The following is a 21,364-nucleotide window of genomic DNA, read 5'->3' as shown; positions in this document are numbered from 1 at the left end:
ATACTGTTAACTGGAATAAATTAAAAATGTTGTATAAAGAAGTCTCAAACTTAAAAGTTGTTGAATCTACTGTTATTAAAGTAACCCGTAGTATGATTGAGAATGATGGTGGTTACAAACTTGACATCATTACTTCTCATATTTTGAAGCAACAAAATTTTCTAATAAAAGATTAAACATCCAGTTGGTGTGACTTAAGTGATGTCATTGATATTTTTATAATTTTACTTTTATTTCCCTTTGTATTGTTTAGCATAATCTGTCTTCATTTTAAATTCTGAAGAGAAGCCTAGTGTAGCTTGAAATGGCATCTTTCAAGATTAAAGGATGCCTTCAGAATGTGTTTCTTTGCAACAGATTACACGTAGTCTGTAATTCATTCATACATAATGGTAACCTGCCTATACTAATCTACTAATCAATATACTGTACCCCACTAATGTTAAACTAGTGAATTCTTTGTTAGTGTATCTCTTGTATACCTGTCTGAAGTTTTTATAAACAAAAATGGAAACAGATTTTGCAATTTTCTGACTATGCAGTTTGCATTGGAATGAATGGCTTCCCTGCTGATTTTGCGCAATTTGCATTGGAATGGCTTTCTCACTAATTTTATGCCATGAGTTTTTCCTTAGCCTTTTTCACAGATTTCACACTGGTTTTGTGTGATTTGCATTCGAATGGCTTTCCCACGGATTTTGAGCAATTTACATTCGAATGGGTTTCTCACCGATTTTGTGCCGTAAGTTATTCCTTAGCAGCCTTTTACACATCTGCTTTTGTGCTGTGGATGACATCTAAATGGCACGATTGATTTAGTGGCTTTTCAAGTAGGCAACCTGCATTAACTTGAGAAATAGCTAAGTTTTCTGCAGTTACTGATTTTCTTGCTTGTAGCAGATGTTTTTCCAGTCATAGCTTTGATGGTCCTCTCTACCATATCTGTAGTATGTGTTAGACCACCTCTGTGGCCTCTTGTGTGTCTGTGACATATTTTATGTATACTTAGTGGGTTTACCTCTTGATAATTGTGTGACTGTTATACTTGTGTACACTGGTGCTAGGCATATTTATATGATGGATATTGCAGTGACAGTGTAATAAAGAAATCATTTGGCCTGCCCTTAATACAGTACTATTGGTGGCCTTGATCAGAATCGGAAGTACCTTTCATGGAGTTGTATAAGCAGATGATGAGTGGGTGGTTAAACAAATAAGGGCAATGCTTGCACCAGAACGCAGATGTTTTAACAAAAATATGAATTTATATAAGTATCTAAAGATTGTTTTTTGGAAGGTGGTTAAATTTAACTAACTAGAGTAATTTGGTAAAGTGTTATTTCTGTTTGGTTTAATTTGTAGACTTGTCTTAGCTTGCAACTAAAGCATTTGACCTTTTTACAGGAGACCTAGAAATTGGGAAAATCAATGATGTTGTAATTTCTGATCTGGTCATTAGAAGTGCTGCAAACCAAACTATAACTGGAAAGAAAGAGTTCTTGGGTGGATTGCATGTGAATGGAAACATCATTGTGAAAACTATTAATGGCATAGATATTAATGAATTAAACAGATCTATAGTCAGAACTGATGTTGATAGTATCATTAATTATGAAGTGGTAAGTGATAATCTGTTTATACATTTTAAAATACAAAGCGTTCCTGATTATAGTTTTAAACAGAGCATTCATGAATAAAGCCTTTACCTGTAATAGATAAAAATTAATTTGAACTTCAGTCTTAACTGCAATCTCCTTGCCAAAATTTTTCACAAATAATAAACACCTTTGAATTGTAGCAGGTATATTTTTCTGTTTTAAGGAAATATTTGGTGAAGTATTGCTTGTATAAGGTAGGGGCAGAAAGCTGTAATTTAAATTTTCCATGTACTATAATGCAATACAGCACATATAATACATCCAGTAGTAAATAACTAAGCTGAAGTGATTGATAAGCTAACATTTTAAACTTTAAGATAAGGTAATGAAAATGATTCAAAAATTTTCTTGCAGACGTTTACTTCATTGGTAACTTCAACAGTTGATGTGTTCGTTGATGGTAAAGTAAATGGCTTTGATTTATCAGAACTGAATACAAATAACCTCTCGGATCTGCTGATTAGGCAATATTTGAGGATTGATGAAATTCGCAGCCAGTTTGGTAGCATCACTGTAGAAAACTATGAAAGTGCTAGAGGTAAGTTGAGTTTTATGCCATGCAATATTTATGGAGCTTTTACAGTTTTGCATGATGTAAATGTGTATAATTTAAAAATTTTCAGAAATGTATGCTGCATTGTCATACCTAGAAAGGCTCAAGTTCCGTAAGGATACAAATGTCACTGGTTCATTGTGGGTTGGACGTATACCTGAAGTGGGTCCAGGGCTATATCTTAAAATAACAAGTTGCCCGTCCGGAAGGCAATGTGGCTGTAATGCTGAGTGCTATTATTATGAGGTGGGTATTAGATGAGCTTAGACACCTTAAACCTGAAATATGAAAGTTACTGAATGTTTTCAAATCAAAGTAAATAACTCTTGTGATCTGTTAACTTACAAAGGCATAAATCTAAATTCTGTATCAAAGGTCACTGCTAATGCTGGTCTCAAACCTTATGTTCAACTGGGCTACAAAGTTAACATCCTAGGACATGCCGTGTCAACAAATCTGTTCATTGCTATTTACTCAGGGTAAGAGGTTGCTTTTCATATTTTATAAGTTGGATGACATAATACATAACCAAGAGTTTTCTTCAGGTATAGTGCTACAATTCAGTGTTGATACTATTGTCTTAACAGGTGTTTCGAAGGTGTTCCAGGAGCACAAGTGAGGGTGGTGTATGCAGATGGCAGCAGTGGTTTTGTCCAGAGGCTCAGTTTGGGTTTGATTGCAGATTCTGGCCTGTTCGTTGTGGATGGGAAAAGCTACATTGTCACAGTGTCCCAATTTCTTGATGGTAAAAATTAATTTGTTCAATCCAAACTTTAGTAGAATCACTTTATTTTAAGGGCCCAGTATTTTCTTTGGACTACTTGACCTAAATGGTGCTAAAGAGGGAGATCTCATGACAGTCATGAAATCTCTCAATACCTGGCAGATCTGTGCATAGGGGAAGGTGCTTAAATAAACTTTTAATTATAACAGTTTTTGTGGTGCGGTGATTAGAATAGGTAGGCTATAAACATAATTAGTAATGCAGTAAAGAAATATTTACATCATAGGTACACTATAAGTAATCCATAACCATTAGTAATGACGACAAAAAACAATTGAATGGTAGGGGATGTGACAATTTAGGCAAGTAGGAATGATAGATGAATTTGGTCATAGGTACAGTGTATAGATGATGCAAGAGTTCTTTGTATAGGCCTTAGACCAGGAGATGGGAATACTAGTGGAAAGAATGGAAGGAATCTCTGGGATGTTGAACTGTAGTATCCTACTACTAAAGAGCAAAAAAAAAATTGGCTCTTTAAACCATTTAATATTTCTTTGCTGCCGAGTCACAGATTTTTAGTGCCCCAAATTCTGGTAATGTGTGTGTACTAGTTAGTGTCTAAGCAAGTTGCCTCCTTTCATAATCCATTTTGCTAATAGCCATCTTTAAACTTCAGAAATCTGAGTTCTTTCCGAGTTGCTCTCTCACTATTCCTCTGCCATTTCTTTGGAATTGTCACCCATTCTTGACGCTAGCCCATCAAACATTATTTCTTGTGTGTTGAGTCCAAATGTGCTCTAGGCAGGATCTTTATATTCGTAAACTATATTGATATCTGCAAAGGATCTTTGAAGCAGCATTGAAGGCTGTTTTAGTTACAGCCAGTCTCAGGTATTTTCATGCCCTGGCAGTGTACCAGTCTAAATTTCATCCGTAAGGGGGTACAGGCAATCTCTGGTTTAAGACGTGGGTTCCATTCTGACGCCATTTTGTAAGTCGAAAACAGTTGTAAGCCGAAATAATTGTCAAAAATCATAAGAAAACCTTACTTTTAATTTTTTGAGTATTCTTTGGGTATCTTGAAAATGACGTAACTTGCATTTTTATTGAGTCTCTCATAAAAAAACCCTCATTTTACCAGAGAGAGAGAGAGAGAGAGAGAGAGAGAGAGAGAGAGAGAGAGAGAGAGAGAGAGAGAGAGAGAGAGAGAGAGAGAGAGAGAGAGAGAGAGAGAGAGAGAGAGAGAGAGAGAGAGAGAGAGAGAGAGAGAGAGAGAGAGAGAGAGAGAGAGAGAGAGAGAGAGAGAGAGAGAGAGAGAGAGAGAGACGCTTAGTTTTTAAGATTGAGTTCATTTTTGGCTCCTTTTTTTCTCATTGCCTGAAGTTTAGTATGCATCCATCAGAAATGAAAAAAATCATATAATATTGGAATACATGACCGCGAAAAAAAATTTCATATTGTATAGAAATCGCGCTGTGAGCAAAACGGTTAAAGCTAATGTTATATTTTTTCGTTGTATTGTACAGTAAATTGCGATGATTTTGGTATATAACAAATTGTAAAACTATCAAAGCAACACAGAGGAAATATTATCACAAAATGATGCATGAATTTGTAACGCAAGGACGTAAAAAAAAGTTTTCAAAAATTCACCATAAATCGAAATATTGTGCTAGACTTCTTGTTTATTGCAAAATGAAGGTAAATGATTGAATATTACTAGAATGTTAGTTTTAGCTTACAATTGCATTTTTCTACCATTTTGGTAGAGTCGAAGTTGACCGAAGGTTGAAATTTTGGCACTTATCGTGATTTATATGAATGTCAAAATTTATAAAAGCTACAGCCATGAGTTAATTTTTGTTGTATTCTACATGAAATTGCGCACATTTTCATATATAAAACTTTATGTAACGGCTAATAGAAAACAGAGCAAAAATTACGACAAAGTGATTAAAGAATTTCCGAGATTTTCAGCATTTCTGAGATTTTCAGCAGAGTTAGCTGATGCTTGCTTTTGGGATAAGAAAGAAATTCGTGCATGCGCAGCTGGGTCACGCTTGTAAACAGAACAGTGTGATCCGTGAACTCCCAGCATCCCTCAAGACGCGTGATTTAAAATTTTTCGCAAACGAGGCCTATAAATATTTTTCCGCAAATATTTAAAAAAAATTTTTGTAGTAGACATTTTTATCATAAATGTATGTAGTCATGAAGATAAAATAATCAGTAATTGGTGACTATTGCTCTGAAAAAATTCGCGAATGTGAATTTTCTTCCATTGTATGCATTGGACAGAGTCGTCAGAAATATTACCGTTGAGAATCTTGGAAAACCTTACTTTTAATCCTTTGGGTGTCTTGAAAACAACGAATCCTGCATTTTTATTGAAGTTTTCATTAAAAAAAACTGACCAAATATTGACAATTCTGCTGCATTGGGTGCATATTTCTTCTGATCGGTGTAGTCTGAAATACCATCAAAAATCATAAGAAAACCTTACTTATAATCCTTTGGGTGTCTCGAAAACAATGTGTTCTGTATGAGTTTTTAATCAAAAATCCTAAAAAATTTGACCATTCTGCCATTTTGGAGTCATATTTCTTCCGTTGGATCAGCGTTGTAAACCTGGAACATGTGTTATAACCCAGGAAACAATTTTTTGATGAATATATTTGAAGGATGTTGTAAACTCGGAGCGTTGTAAGCTGAGCCCGTTGTAACCAGGAGACACTGTAGTACAGTTAATGCACTTCATGTGGTACACAGTAGGCATTACTCAAGGTTCTTTGCAGAGTGCCTTTGGCCCTAGCTGCAACCCCTTTCATGCCTTTTACTGTATCTCCTTTCATATTGTCTTCCTTCCAGCTTTCCACCCTCTCCTAACAATTGATTCATAGTGCAACTGCGAGGTTTTCCTTCTGTTAACACCTTTCAAACCTTCTACTCTGTTTGTTTCAGTGCTGAATGACCTTATAGGTCCCAGTGCTTGGCCTTTGCCCTAAATTCTATATTAAGTTCAGTCTAAATGTCAGATGGATAATATAACATAGCAAACAATATGCAGGCAGTAAATGAACTGTTAATTCACATGGTTCAAGTATCAGGGAATGAGTAAAACAATCCAAGCAAGGAAGCAAATTTGGGCGTAGCCTTCAAATTGCAGCCTTCTCCCTTAGTCTCGCATAGTGGAATATTTTGCGCTGAATAATCCAGGAAATAATGGTATAGAGTAGCATATGCATTGTGTACCAGAATAAATCCTCAGTACTGTATTTGTAATCACTGTATAGTAGATCAGCAGCGTTCTACATAGGTCTGAAGAGCTTAGTGATTTAGCCCTTTGTAAATACTGTTTGCTAAACTTTTCTTTAAAGCTAAAAGTAGACAATAGTTGATAGCAATAATCATTACTGCCTGTACATTTGGTCAGTCAACACACTTTCTTGTGCTATATATATGCACTAAATTGGCTGCACTGCTTGTATGTTACTGGAGCAAAATGGAAACTTGCAGAGTAATTCTGTTATACTATAGACTATTAGAGCTTGCCTGCTTTCCTCTGTGCTTTTGTGATAACTGCCTGGCCTTTCAGGAACATATATTGAAATTAAGTTCCATCGTAATTTGAATAAAATTCCATTCTAGTTGTACTAAAGCTTCCTCAAAGTTGCAAATAACCATAGGCCAGATTGATTTATTGCTGATTGATAAAACTTACAATATAGGACATAGATGGACACCTGGCCTAGACAGGCCTTGCAGCTGAACTAGAGAGAATCTAAGCTGCCTCCCCATGCTGTTAAAGTACACTTGTAAGATCTGTTGGGTGGGTTTAATGCGAGATAGTCATTAATTGTAAAGAACTGTAGTGTAGCTTGAAGCCTTGGGCTGGAAATTTCAAATGACAAATCCTAGCTACCACTGATTACTATTGTAAAGTTTTTTAGTTCAGGAATAAAGTTAACACCTGCTTGATGGTGATCATTAACTTAGTTTGATGAAAACAAATTGATTTACAATAATGGTTTGATAGGACTTAACAGTATATTTTATTGCTAAACTACTTAGAGCTGCTCATTGTATCAGCCATTCTTTCATTACTGCTATAATGAAAGAATGGGGCAAAAGATACATATGGCACTTAACTGAGCAACTTTGGTCTGTCATTTATTTTAGGGGCTGCTTTAGAGTAAGGCTGTCTCAATCTGAAACTGATTGATTTATTATTTCTAGAGAGTAACAAAGAAGAAAAGACTTCAATTAATGTATTAACACCAGTACTGGGATCAAGAACCATTGCTGTAGTTTGGAACAAAACTACTTCTCGCAGTGCAGCAGACTTGGACTTGCTCCAGGCAAGTATTACACTCAAGTTGGTATAGCTTACAAAAGTAAAGGCCAATTTTCATGACATTGGCATGTTAAATGGTTTAGCAGTCTGCTCAGATTATACTCTCTCCAACAGATTGGCAGGCAGTGGTACCTACTTGTGACGAATAACTATGATGCAGAAAATCACGTTGATCCTTATTCAGCGAAGTCAGAGTTGTATGTCTGGAATACTTACACAAGAGAGGTGAGTGTAAAAGTAACAGATAGCTGGATACTTTTCTTTTGGGATTCTGCATTTTTCTTCCGTAAATATTTTTAACCTTAGAATGTACAACTCTTAGTGCCTTGCTGGGGCTTGTGTGAGTATTAACAATCTTTCCAAAATCCATTTCAGCCTGGTAGTGTAATTTATTTTTATTCCCTAATAGTGTGTAGACTGTTAGTGCACTGAGGTAATATTATTTTATAATACGTTCTTGAATACCAAAGTAATTTTGGGATGGTACAAAGGGCAGTTGTACATGTAACAGATTAAAAATTTCATACTGATAATTTAACTGATGATAGGTGCTTTTGCAGCAATTTATCTCAGATCACCAGGAAGGTGTTTTTTTCTTTGTTAACATACAGTATTAAAAAAAAGTTAAGTATACCTTAGTTTTACCAGACCACTGAGCTGATTTACAGTTCTCTAGGGCTGGCCCGAAGGATTAGTCTTATTTTATGTGGCTAAGAACCAGTTGGTTACTTAGCAATGGGACCTACAGCTTATTGTGGAATCCGAACCATATTATACAGTAATACTTCGATCTTACACGATTCGAGTTGCACGAATTCACACACACACGAACTTTTCACTGGAACCTAACTGATGGGCATACGCGATTTTTTCACACACGAAATTCTTGAGAAACCCTGCAGAAGTGGGTGTTTAATTTTTTAAGTAATTTACAAGTTTTCATGCTTTTAAAATCTGTGAAAAATGCATTTCATTCTTTTTATGAAAATTGTGTGAAAAATGCATTTCATGCTTTGATGTGTAAAATCTGTACGAAAATGCATTTCATGTTTTAATGTGCAAAATCTCTATGAAAAATGCATTTCATGCTTTCATGTGTAAAATCTCTATGAAAAATGCATTTCATGCTTTCATGTGTAAAATCTGTATCGAAAATGTATTTTTATTTTTGTACATGCATAAATATGATGCAAAGGTAATTTCAGCTCATTCACTTAGTGTACTTTTAAAAGATGATACCCATTTGCAAAGTTACTGCACTTTTCAAAGATGATACCCCTGCAGAAAATGCTTGTTTAATGTTTGAAGTACATTTATAAGTTTTCATGCTTTTAACTGTAAAATCGATATGGAAAATTTGTTTATTTCTGTACATATCATACAAGTATTATGTCCATTTGCAAAGTCTTTGTCACAAGGACTTTACATGACCTTGAGATGATGAGGTTTGATTAATGTAATATCAGAGATGTAACTAAGAGTTGTATAAGTGTCATTCTTTGAAAATTACTGTTCACTAAGGAGAAAAGTGCTGGTGCAATTTGTATGTGCATGTAATTACAGCACACTCAGTTGGTGTACTTTTACAAGATGTGATACCCTTAGAAACTGCATTTTTCAATGATACCCCTGTAGAAAGTGTTTAATTTTTAAGTTTTTGTGTTTTTAGGTGTAAAATCAGAATGGAAAATTTGTATTTATACATTTGCACATAAATAAGATACAAAAGCAGTACAGTTACTTTATTACAGTATCTCTCTCTCTCATTCGTAGTTAGTGCTCAAACATACTTTTACAACTTATTATTTCTCTGTACGTCATTGCCTGTACAGTATATAATTTTAAATTGATTGAATTTTACCTGTACTGTACTACGTTCTACGAACATTATGTACATGTTTTTGATTTTTTATGGAATTGTACTTTTGTTGACTGACATGACGATTTGCCTAGTGACGCAAAGAAAACGGCTTTTACTCTAAATGACAAAGAAAATGGCATCCCATGAATTAGGGATAACATTAGTATACGTACGCACCTACTGTAAATGCTATTATGAAACTGTGCAATACTCAATTTTTGTCAACCATTTACTGTATTCCTTTAAGGGTAATAAGCTAAATTTTAAATAAAATTACACTAACTTTAGTTCATTTAAAAGTTAGCTTATTACTTTGGGACATGATTAGGGTCATATTTAATGCTTAAACTTTGAAAATAAACATGGCAAACTTACGCGAAAATTCGCCTTGCACGAGGGGCTCCGGAACCTAACCTCGCGTAATTTCGAGGTAAGACTGTAGTGAGAAATGAATTTCTATCACCAGAAATAAATTCTTCTAACTCATCAGCCGGCCAGGGAATCGAACTCCGGTCTAGCGAGTGCCAGTCCACACCTCTACCGACTTGCCCAACGAAGAGTCAACATACAGTATTAAATACTGTATGGTGGGTATACTATAGTTGAGGGGGAGTATTTCTATGATGATGCTACTGTTTTATTGACAAATTTTATGTTGCTGGTGGAATGAGGAAAGTTTTAAAGGATAAAGCTTGAGGACATTTGTATAAGCTTAGATTCCCCATAGAGGGGTAGTGCTGTCAGTGCACCTCATGTGGTGCACAGTAGGTGGTACTTGTAGGCATAACTTAAGGTTCTTTGCAGTGTCCTTCAGCCCCTTGCTGCAACCCCTTTCATTCTCTTTACTGTATCTCCATTCATATTCTTTAATCCCCCTTACTTTCCACCTTCTAAAGATTGATTTATAGCGCAGCTCTGAGGTTTTCCTCCTGTTACTCCTTTCAGGCTTTTTGCTGTATATTTCCATTCAGTACTGAATGACTCCTAGGTCACAGCACGTGGCCTTTGGCCTAAATTCTTTATTCTATTCTATAAGCTAAGATGTACCTTGGTTTGTCACATAGTGATCTTTACCAGTAAGGAAAGGGATTTGTTTTGACCAGTCATTTAAGGTTGGTCATTGGTTTGCCATTTTCACCTAATCCAGTTAATGTATTCCTAAATTGGATAGGAATTAAATTTTGTGCTTGAAGGTTAGATAATTTTATTTCAAATTGACAATTTTACAGTTTGCTTGCCTGTTGAAGTGATACTGACTTGCATGAATCAAAAGTGAAGCATTGCAGTGCAGCTATATAGTATAATTTTATTTGTATTAAATTGACATATATTTTCTTTTTTCCTTAGTTCGTTCTCAGAGGAGAATACATGGCAGATCATACAACATCTGGAATATTCATATCCATAGCTAAACCTGTTCAGGAGTACTTTTTCTCACTCACACAGTATAAATCTGCTAAGTTCAGTGTTTATGATGATGACGTGGAGTATGATGCCAATGTGTTGGTAAGTCAGTCTCTTGATATTACCTAACCATTTACAATGGGTTGTTTGATTATAATAGTAACAAATTATTTTGAATTTTGATGCACATCATAGTGGGTGGTTAATAGTAGTGAAGCTTTCAGTATAAACTTGATTAATCAGTTATGGCTTTAAAACATTGTTTGTTTTCAGATTTACAGATACAACAGATTTTCTGAAGAATTTGAAGCCTTCCAGTGTCTAAATGTTTATGGAGTCATGTCTCAAACAGTCCTAAGGGTTGACAATAACTATTATCTCTTGCTTGTATCTACCAAATTCAATAGCCTGTATGTATACCAGTATTATCATTCAGAGGTAAGTGTTATGAGTCTGGGTTTTTGGCAACCATTGTAGAGCTAACTGTAACTAGTCTTGCAGTAGTGCAAAATTATATTTAATTGCTCTTTCCTTTTATTGTTTTAGTGTGAACTTTTAAAAATTTTAAGTAAAGTATTAAGCTTTCTGTGGAAGCGCTCTTGCATATATGTAGCACTAGTAAATCCAAAATCTTTAGTCAAATTATTCATCTAGGACTGCTGTATTGTAATTTACCATATAGCCATTTTTGGTGTGTGGAAAGTTTTTTGCCTTAACTTTATATGTTTTTGCAGGGTTTTGTACTTCACAGCAAATTGCGAGTAAACAGTCCTCAGTCTGTGGCAGTCTTGCAGGTTGAGAGTGGAATGTATGTTGCAGTTACCACTCCAAATGGGTTGGAAAGATTTAAAGTAAAAACCAAAGGTTTGGATCCAGAGAACTTGTCATTTTACTATGTATAAAGCTTGTTTTTAAACTATTTTAAAGTGTGAATACAAATATAAAATTTTCAAAATTAAATACTGTAAATATACTAGTTAACATTATTAAAGTTTTTTAAACCTTGCGGTAAAATGTTTGCCTGGGAACTTGACCAATTGTGTAGGAGCTTGGATTTTGAATGATACAGAAGAGCTAATATAAGCTGGCTTCAGAAATTAAGGTTTTTTTTTCCAATAATCTGAAAAGAGAACTGTAACATAGAATGAATAAGAATTTTAAAGACACTGTGGGTTAAGGGTGGCGAGTCTACTTTACTACATAAATTTTTTTTAAGGAACTATGGCAAACTTGCACGTCAAGAGATGAGAGTAGAGGGGGCCTTGAAGGACTTGACCTGTTTTGATAAAGAACTATGCACTTCTAGTACAGTAGCTTGGATGATAAATAATTGAACTGCAGACACAGGTATAAAACTCATTTAGAGCTGTGCTGGACATGACTGCATAGAAGGTTCCAGAAATTTAATGAATTTTTTCAATTATTACATAGAATCCCTAAGAGGAATATTGGCAGAACATGAATTATGTACCTCATGTGAAGTGGAGCCAAAGTTCATGTGGATTTACAAAATATATGCAGGAAGTTATAAAAAGGTTAAAGGTAAGGAAAACATTTTTATTGGTCGCTTACTGTTACCAAACAATTCTGAAGCACTTGTATAAATCTTCTGATTACACTGTTTAATCACTAAATTGTTCATCCCTGATTTAATGATATAGATTTCTAAAATCTCCTTCCTTCTGAAATTATACCCTGTATCCAAGGAATATGATGACCAATTCTAGTGAAAACATACGGGGCTTGGGGTTTATCACAACCAAATCCAAAGGAACCAAGGCCTGCCAAATACATACGGTTTGTAGTTACATCATCATGGTATACTGCCAATGCACTGCTATCTCTCTGTAAAGGAAATAAGTTTTGCTAGTTTTGCAGTTAGGAATGCCAAATAAGTGCAGACACGGTAAAGAATGGACTTTCTAAATACATAGTAGAAGCTAAATAAAAAATTGTATTTACACATCCAAGACCTAGGAAGCTGCTTTCCAAAGCAGTCTTTGAAACTTTCTCAATGGCTCTAACTTCAGTGCTGCATAATACTTGAGAAATTATGCAAATTTCACATAATACAATTTTCAACAATTTAGATTATGCAGAACAAATTCCAGGTGGTTTGAAAGTTATTTCGTTATGCTAGTTTTGCAATTAGGAATGCCAAGTAAGTGCCAGCAAGGTACAGAAGGGTACTTAGTAAATTCATAATAGAAGCTAAATAACAGCCCTTTAGAAAAAAAAATTCTAATGTACTGCCAGATCCAAGACCTAGGAAGCTGCTGATTTCCAAAGCAGTTTTTGAAACTTATCACTGACTAACTTCGTTGCTGAATAATACCTCAGCAAAATTTCACAATTCAATTTTCAACAGCTTAATTATGCAGAAAAAATTATACTTGAAATGGTAGTCTTGAAACTAACTATAGTCTTTTGACTGCAGCGAAGATACCATTTGAATGGTATGGTAGACCTAACTTGAGCTATCCACATTTACCTGCAGTCCACATTTACCTGCAGGAAGTCCCGAATTATCGGCAGACATCACTGTATTGAGGCAGAACTGAATTGTGCACAAGCATACATTATATACACCACAAGCAAGGAGTTACTTGAGCATTAAAGTCAATAAGGAGGAAACCTTACATGGATGATAAGGAATGCATTCACTAAATATTGCCAATCATGAGAAATTAATCATGTCCTTCACACCAGAGCCAGAAGTGCCTTAATCATGCAATAAAGATTCACAAACCTGTAAGCAGCATGAAGGTTAGCAGATCTGAGAAAAGAAATATATTTCACTTTAAAACTTACCTTGGACTCCAGATTAAAACTTCAAAGCTGGTACCACTACCAACTGAATGACCAGAGCAGTAAAATTTGAACTGGAATATAAAATTAAGGCTAAAGGCCAACCACAGCATTGAGTATTCTGACAGGTGGCTGAGGAACTTAAGGCAATAAATGGAATCTGCCAATTCTACAGTATGAACAAAGATGCACAGGTGCTGATTTGCTAAACTGCTCCAAATTAAGATTTGCCCGAATTTCAGCCAATAGGAGCTAATGATGGGGAAAGGTTTCTAGCAGAACAAAAAAGTGACAATGAACAAGTGACACTTGGGTGTTTCATTGAAAGTTCAGAACCAGTGGCCACTAAAGACAATCGGGAAACGTGTTAAGTGACTTAACATGCAGAGGAGACTGTCTAGATAACTATAACAGGATTTTCCCCCCTGACCTTCTCTCTATCATGTTAACAAAAAATATCCTTGGCATAAGAGATTGGCATAAATCTTGTAAATGAATCGGTAAACAAAAACATGCTGTCAGGTATAATTAACACCTTTTTGCTTCTTTCATCCGGTCACTGGTCCCAGAGCCTGGGCTTTTGCTCTAAATATCATCCATCCATCCATCCATCCTTGGACAGAGAGGTCATAGAAATTTAATTGCTAAAGCCCCTTCCACACTAGGGGCAAATGTATGTCGGGCAGACACTGTTACCAATTTTGTGGGCGGATGAGGAAACCTGCCTGTGCCTACTGCTGCCCGTGGTCTGTTTGATCTGGTAAAACTTTAAAAGAGAGAATTATGGGCAAATCAGAGTGCCCGCTGTGTCTTTCCCGTGTGGAAGGGGCTTTACGTTTAATATATTGGTTAGAGCTAAAACTCCACCCTCGGACAGAATTCAGCAGTATTAAAGCCTAAAAACATCAGTTAACCTGGCATAGAATGTCATTACTATGAAGTTCATGGTACAAACTGCAACCTTGTACTATGTTCCCAGAGGACACAGATGACCAGGAGAATTCTGCAGATTGTTTGTATAGCCTGGCCATTAATGTCCTTGGCAGATACTGTATTAGCGTAAGGGTTAGGATAATGTGAACTGATTCTGATGACAGGAAGCACAGGCTGTCTAAGTGATGGTTGATGAATATATATATCTTGAAAATGTCAACAATCCTTGAGTACAAGAAGACAGCAGCAAAGGTGGAAAAGATGAAACAGTAACATGAAGGCTGCTCTTAGTTTGTACTGCATGACTTATGAATTTGTTACATTGGAAATACTGTACTTTGAGTTATGAACAGGGGCTTCTGGGCTATGAGAGCAGCACCCATTAACTATGGGCTTAGTGAGAGGAAACAGATACTTATGGGGAGTTATGGAGAATGATTTTGCAGTGGCACTGATGATGGGGAAGGGGGAAGAATGGAGAAGGTTCTCCATAGATGGAGGTAGTGTTCTTTCCCCATCCTCTTTTGCATTTTTCCCACTGAGGCAACAGCCATGCTACCCACTCTCTGCCTGGTGCCTTGCAGGAACATTCCTGACCCGTGCATGAGATACACATCGAATGGGGGTCTAAGTCTATCAGCGACATGGATCACTGCAGAATGTATCCTTGCCTGCACAGCAATGCACTTCAGTCTTCCTGTTCTCTTCCATCACCATGGGAAGAGAGATGGAACACAAATACCAGGGTATCGGGAAAAATACAAACACGTGGGTACAGAAATTGCTCTCTGGCCCTGGAAAGGATCTCAAGAAAAAAAAAAACGAAACCTTCCACTACATTCTTAAGGCTATATGGCCTGGGATGGAATCCCTCTTGAAAAGAAACTACAATTAATCTATACACTATTCTCTTCATTCCGAGAAGAAGACGCATGTGGGTCACATGCTAGTAAGCCACTTTGTCCTGCAACAAGGGATAAAAACCAACACACAACACAAAGAAAAACGGACAATCTACAAACGTGAAGGAGAAACCTACTGTAAGTGCAGCAAATTTGGCCAGACAATCACTATGGACAGGGAGTACATACTCCAATTCACGAAAAACAAAGAATGGTATGAGCGAAAAAGAGAGATGACTCGGAAAATGTGTGAACTCTAGGCTGCGATCACAATGCAGGAAGGCAGGTCAACCCAGGTCACACCACATGACCCAGGTATAGCATAGGATTTTGTTTTTTAGATGATTCACTAACAGCCGAAGACAGGTAAGTGCGGATTACTCCATGCTGTGCAGTACATGAAAGCGTAAGTTCATATATATGTCAGAACAAACTATCTATTGTTTTGTTATTCATTTCTCTTCAACTTTATTTTCTCTATTTTAATTTTTTATATACTTTGACCCTTTCACTCTGTACTCTGCTACTTTGCTATCCCAAACATTTTTTCCTTCCCCAATACTCTGTACAGGTTCTGATTTCTATTCCTCTAAAATCATGTTTGGCCTTGCCACCTGCCTTTTAACTCGCCTGTTTTCGGATTTATCCCCTTCATCTACTAATTATGGCATATTTTATCAACACTTAAATGCCGAGCCTCTATTTACAAAAGTGTCTGCCTTATGCCGGCGGCGTTCGGGAGTTAGCGCCGAAGCGGAAAAAAAGTTTTTTCAAAAAATCACAGCACGCTTAGTTTTTAAGATTAAGAGTTCATTTTTGGCTCCTTTTTTTGTCATTGCCTGAAGTTTAGTATGCAACCATCAGAAATGAAAAAAATATCATATATAAATATTGAAATATATGACAGCGCGAAAAAAAATTTCGTATATAATTGTATACAAATCGCGTAGTGAGCAAAACGGTTAAAGCTAATGAGTCATTTTTTTTCTTTGTATTGTACACTAAATTGCAATGATTTTGGTATATAACAGATTGTAAAACAAACAAAGCAACACAGAGAAAATATTATCACAAAATGATGCATGAATTCGTAACGCGCGGCCGTAAAAAAAAGTTTTTCTCAAAAATTCACCATAAATCGAAATATTGTGCTAGAGACTTCCCGTTTGTTGCAAAATGAAGGTAATTGATTGCATATTACTAGAATGTAAAAGTTTTAGCTTACAATTGCAGTTTTCAACCATTTCTGTCTAGTTAAAGTTGACCGAAGGTAGAATTTGTTCTATTTATCGTGATTTATATGAAAATATTTCAAAATTGATAAAAGCTACAATGATGAGTTATTTTTTGTTGTATTCTACATCAAATTGCACACATTTTTATATATAAAACTTTATATAACGACTAATATAAAACGGAGCAAACATTACAACAAAGCGACGAAAGAATTTCTGAGATGTTCGGCCGAGTTACCGCGCGGACGTAAGGAAAAAGTTTTTTTCAAAAATTCACCATAAATCGAAATATTGTGCTAGAGACTTCCAATATGTTGCAAAATGAAAAAAATGAAGGTAAATGATTGAAATATTACTAGAATGTAAGAGTTTTAGCTTACAATTGCGTTTTTCGACCATTTCAGTCGAGTCAAAGTTGACCGATGGTTGAAATTTTTTGTAGTCGACGTACAGTATATCCACTCGTCACCCGACAGACAATTTTAGTCGACTTACGATACGTTCAGTCGGCGTTTAAGAGTTAAGTTATTTTTCTCCAAGGAAACCAAATTATTGCTTCAACAAACACCTGTAACTAATTATAAATTTTTCCAAAACTACCATTACCATCAATGTACCTATTACTAACTTTAATCTGTCAAAAATTATCCTCATTTCAGTAGGGCTGTTCCTTCTGGAATCAATGTACAGCATTAATATTACATATCAGGTTATGCATTACCAGAATCTTATACTATACATACACAATTAAATTATAAAAGATTTTCTCACCAAACAAACATCCTGCATTCCTCCAACAGCACACAGATTGGTACGATTAATAACAACAGTCTTTGAAGTTTTCTGGTAATTTCTTTGGCAATCACCAAGTCCAATCACAGGAGCCAGGAAGTCATTTGGTATTTGTGGTTGATCACTTCTCCCTAAAGAATGGAAAAATCATGTACTGTGTACTAAAACAAAGACAGTATGTTTGGAGTCCTACAGTACTGTACAATATAATGGTACAGTGCACAATAGCATTAACTCCTAAAAAATAAGATATAAATATTAATCTGTTTGTAATATCTGGTATCCTATAAACTAGCTATATTAGTCCTTCCAGATTTTGAGGGGCCCTTATGCTTTGTGGGAAGACACATTTGGTTCCAGATTACAGATTTTGAGTTTAGCTGTAATGTTCTTTTATCTTTTGCTATAAACTTATTTTTCTTGACAGAATTATGACTCCAGTGTCATTGTAAAGCTAAATACCCAAAAACTACTGTAATATATTCAAAACTGGAAAAACACAAATAAAGAACTTGCTATTCAATTAATAATGTTATAAGTGCTTTGTGTATATTCAAGGCCCCCAAGCAAGAAAGTTTTCATTATTCTCATCCACGTTCAGTTTTGTGGGCCTTCCAGTCGAATAACATTTGGTCCACCTATTTGTCACTTTGACCATAGGGGTCTCTTGAATGACATGTTTTTCCATGTCATAACTGTTTTCAAATTTCTCTTTAGTTTTTACATGAAAGACTAAGTTTTCACATCTATTTTAAGTTTGTGGGGAAGCTAACTGATTAGTCTGCATGCCATTTTTCATACATAGAATTATAAAACTATATCAAACAGGTTTTTTTTTATCAAATGTTCATATATTTCAATTGTTTTGTTTCTCACTACATAATTCATTGATCAAAGGGCAGCACTACTAATAATGTACTTATGTATGATTAGTTGTACTTTTTACTCATCCTACTTCTTTGTGCTTCAGGCATGGTCTGAGTCTTGTTATATGTTACCATTCCAAACTGTACACTTCATTTTATCTGAATACAAAGTCTCCATACCTATGGCATTTGAAGTATTGTATTACATGGTATCTGTCACTGACACTGCAACTTTCAATGGTTAAATAAAGCTTATCATCATATACTCCTGTTTACTGTCTATCTCTGGTGAGCATTTTATGATGCAATGTTCCATTCTACTGGTTGGTTTTAGATTGTAGTGTAGCAGGCTTATGTCAACTGTGACTGATTTTACATATTCTATGATACTTTCTCCTTCCTCATCTTCTGGGATATTTGCTGTTATTGTATGATCTTTGGAGTCTTATAATTTTTGATCAGCTGAAATGTTTATTTCTTGTCTTTTTTCAGATAATCTCAAGTTTTGCAACTTTTGGCTTAATTTTTTCAGAAAACTTTAAGTGTCCATATCTTGCTTGGTATGAAGATTCTACTGAAATTTCACGTCACTAACATAAAATTTTTTGGTTCTGGAGCTTTCCCTGTAGGGTTAGTAGATTTTAGAACTCATATATTTTTAGTGTTAATCTGCATGTTTAGTGTGTTTTTCTACTGATTACCGAAATATATTTTCCATTTGTTCACTCATGGCTTCAAACAGGTACTGACATGCAGCCCCTTTATACCCATCTCATATAAATATGGTGTTTTCCATTACTGCACTGATTTACACATTGTTGTCACTGGTAATACTATTTCTTTCATTTTAATACACTGCATATAAGACCACATAGGTTTCAAACTTCACATTTAATCCAATTTCCACCTTTTGATGTTATACAAACACAATAAAGACCAATGTTCTCTGTCTGCACTTCATAATGGTACACTGATTTATCATCTTAATTATATCCACTCACATTATCACTCTTTTAATCTGTTTTTGTTATTATTTTCACTCTAGTATTTCTGTACTCTTGTTTTATCTCATAATTTTACATTTTTTCCTTTTTACAAGTTTTAAATACCAGCCATACAGTCAGTAAATTTTTCTTAGTTTGCTTGCTAAGTTTGTCTGCTAATGGCAATACTCAACACAGATCTGTGCATACAGTATACCAAGTCCCATATCCAAGTTATTTGGTTTTCTTGCATTACCTTTATTTTTTTAGAGGTATTCATGCCCAAGTTATGTATGTACTCCTTGTTTTGAAGCGAGATAATTTTTGTGGGTTTTTTATGAGCATTCAATACTTTGATCAATGAATAAAGCACATGAGCATACATGAGTTTTCCTGTTAAATGCTGGAGTATAGAAAGACTTCTTTATGTATATTCAAAGCTTTCATGCAAAAGGGTGCCTAGTAATGGGATTTTGACTTGAATAATACAGTGCCTCAGTTAAATAGTTCACTCAACTGTAAGTGTTGTATTGTTCCTTAAAACACAACCAATACTTCACAGCTTTAGATAAAATTTGCAAACTCACCTTTGATGAAGTGTGTGTGTGTCCAGCCAATTACATTGAGATTTTGGTAACGAAATCCATCATAACGGAATCTATGAGGAAGGCACAATGGCTGAATGAAGTCTGAAATAAATTCAAAATACATTACTCTTAAATTAGAGGACAATTTGATTTCATGTGAAATATTTGTGCGGCACTAGGTTTTCTAGGTATGAGATGATGTGTTGCTGAATATAAATATTGAATATTTTATTATCTCAAGTAAAACATACAATTTTTGTTGTACAAAACTAAGCTGGGCAAGGCTATCTAAAAAAAAAAATGTACTGATCTGAACTATTGTTCCACAGAACACAAAGCTCATGTCCTCTCCCCTGACTCTGCAAGATTAAATCTAATTTTTTTTTATTTCACACAATGCATCCAAATTAAATAAAAGTGTCTGACATAAATGCAATGCATTTATGGGCAATCCACTTAATACAATAGGTACAAGAATAAAGCAAAATACTCAACTCATAAGGAAGATTCCTAAGAAATCAGTTACCTAATGTGGGATGGTGGTACTATTCATATGTCTTGTATGAAAGAGCAAAAGATCTTATGCAACTCCTCAGTGCAGGAAACATGTTATTAACATGTTTGGTTCCAAGTATTACAAAAGCAAGCCATATACAGTATTGCACTTGTTATTCTCATTTGGTGTCAAATCCTATTTGAACTACCTCACAGATTATGATTCTTTTTCTCAAGGAAGAGGACATGATCCCTTATTGTATGCTGACCTTAGATGTTTACAAACTTTGTATTACCCTCTTATGTTTTTTGTATGTTTACACCTTACCTTTTCTACAATGTCAACTTACAAACATGTGGAGACAAGATTTTCTCTTATTACTGACCTCCATCCACAAAATTTTGACAATAAGAATGAAATCACTAATATGCCTCTTTACCATTTAAGGGAAATACTGTTAGTAGTACTAACCAGTACAGTATACATGTTGTATTGACACATAACAGCCACAAATAATCCAAAAGGTAGAAGTCAAGTTGACAATCAGAAAGGGCCTTATAAGACAACAAACGGTAGCAAATAAGCTGGAGGTAGTAGTTCCTGCTCTGATCTTTACGGAATGGAGTGAGGTGCAGTTTGAAAAAGTAAGGGATAAGGGGTCATTTTAGATTTATTAATCATAGACCAAAGATGGCATGACTAAATAAAGCAAGGTGCAGGAGTACACTGAGAGATTTGTCCTGCATGGGAAAGCATGCCTGGGTCCTAACTTCACCCACTCAGTTAAGGGATCCAGTGACATCATACAGCACTTAACATTTTTTGATATCATGATCAAACTACAGTACATTTAAAATGAATTTGATAAGGAAAATATTTTCCCATGAGACACAAACACATCTAAAGTGGCTAAACAATCAAAACTGAATACAGTAATGTGGAAATGCTTCAAAAGTGCCTGAAAGAGTTTGTCTTTTTGCCATCCTATCTACCATGGTCCAGCGGTGGCCTGTGTTGTTGGTACTTATAGCAGTGCCAGAAGTATGAGTATGGTTAACTTTAACCTAAAATAAAATGAAAACTACTGAGGCTAGAGGGTTGCAATTTAGTATGTTTGATGATTGGAGGGTGGATGATGAATATACCAATTTGCAGCCCTCTAGCCTCAGTAGTTTTTAAGATGTGAGGGTGGACAGAAAAAGTGC

At 35.3% G+C, this 21,364-nt stretch overlaps 2 protein-coding genes across 5 annotated transcripts in view; one reads left to right on the top strand and one right to left on the bottom strand.

Moving 5' to 3' along the window:
• LOC136825207 (uncharacterized) overlaps window positions 1-11,543 on the top strand; it is a 93,897-nt gene extending 82,354 nt beyond the window's left edge. Inside the window, exons 34-43 of the mRNA XM_067081235.1 lie at window positions 1,405-1,619; window positions 2,013-2,196; window positions 2,282-2,457; window positions 2,587-2,690; window positions 2,799-2,956; window positions 7,175-7,296; window positions 7,407-7,517; window positions 10,501-10,659; window positions 10,831-10,995; window positions 11,292-11,543. Coding sequence (XP_066937336.1) covers window positions 1,405-1,619; window positions 2,013-2,196; window positions 2,282-2,457; window positions 2,587-2,690; window positions 2,799-2,956; window positions 7,175-7,296; window positions 7,407-7,517; window positions 10,501-10,659; window positions 10,831-10,995; window positions 11,292-11,459 — 1,562 coding nt within the window. The 3' untranslated portion in view covers window positions 11,460-11,543. The remainder of the gene's footprint in view (window positions 1-1,404; window positions 1,620-2,012; window positions 2,197-2,281; window positions 2,458-2,586; window positions 2,691-2,798; window positions 2,957-7,174; window positions 7,297-7,406; window positions 7,518-10,500; window positions 10,660-10,830; window positions 10,996-11,291) is intronic.
• A 557-nt stretch (window positions 11,544-12,100) lies between these two features.
• LOC136825217 (phenoloxidase-activating factor 3-like) overlaps window positions 12,101-21,364 on the bottom strand; it is a 40,856-nt gene continuing 31,592 nt past the window's right edge. For all 4 annotated transcript variants that reach the window (XM_067081244.1, XM_067081251.1, XM_067081258.1 and 1 more), the window contains exons 8-10: window positions 19,664-19,765; window positions 17,207-17,358; window positions 12,101-12,402 (exon numbers count right to left, since the gene is read on the bottom strand). In XM_067081244.1, coding sequence (XP_066937345.1) covers window positions 12,223-12,402; window positions 17,207-17,358; window positions 19,664-19,765 — 434 coding nt within the window. In that variant the 3' untranslated portion in view covers window positions 12,101-12,222. The remainder of the gene's footprint in view (window positions 12,403-17,206; window positions 17,359-19,663; window positions 19,766-21,364) is intronic.

This window comes from Macrobrachium rosenbergii, chromosome 3 (assembly GCF_040412425.1).
Source record: "Macrobrachium rosenbergii isolate ZJJX-2024 chromosome 3, ASM4041242v1, whole genome shotgun sequence".
Lineage (NCBI taxonomy): Eukaryota > Metazoa > Arthropoda > Malacostraca > Decapoda > Palaemonidae > Macrobrachium > Macrobrachium rosenbergii.
Note: the sequence above shows the minus strand (reverse complement) of the source record. Positions and strands in the feature narration are given on the sequence as shown.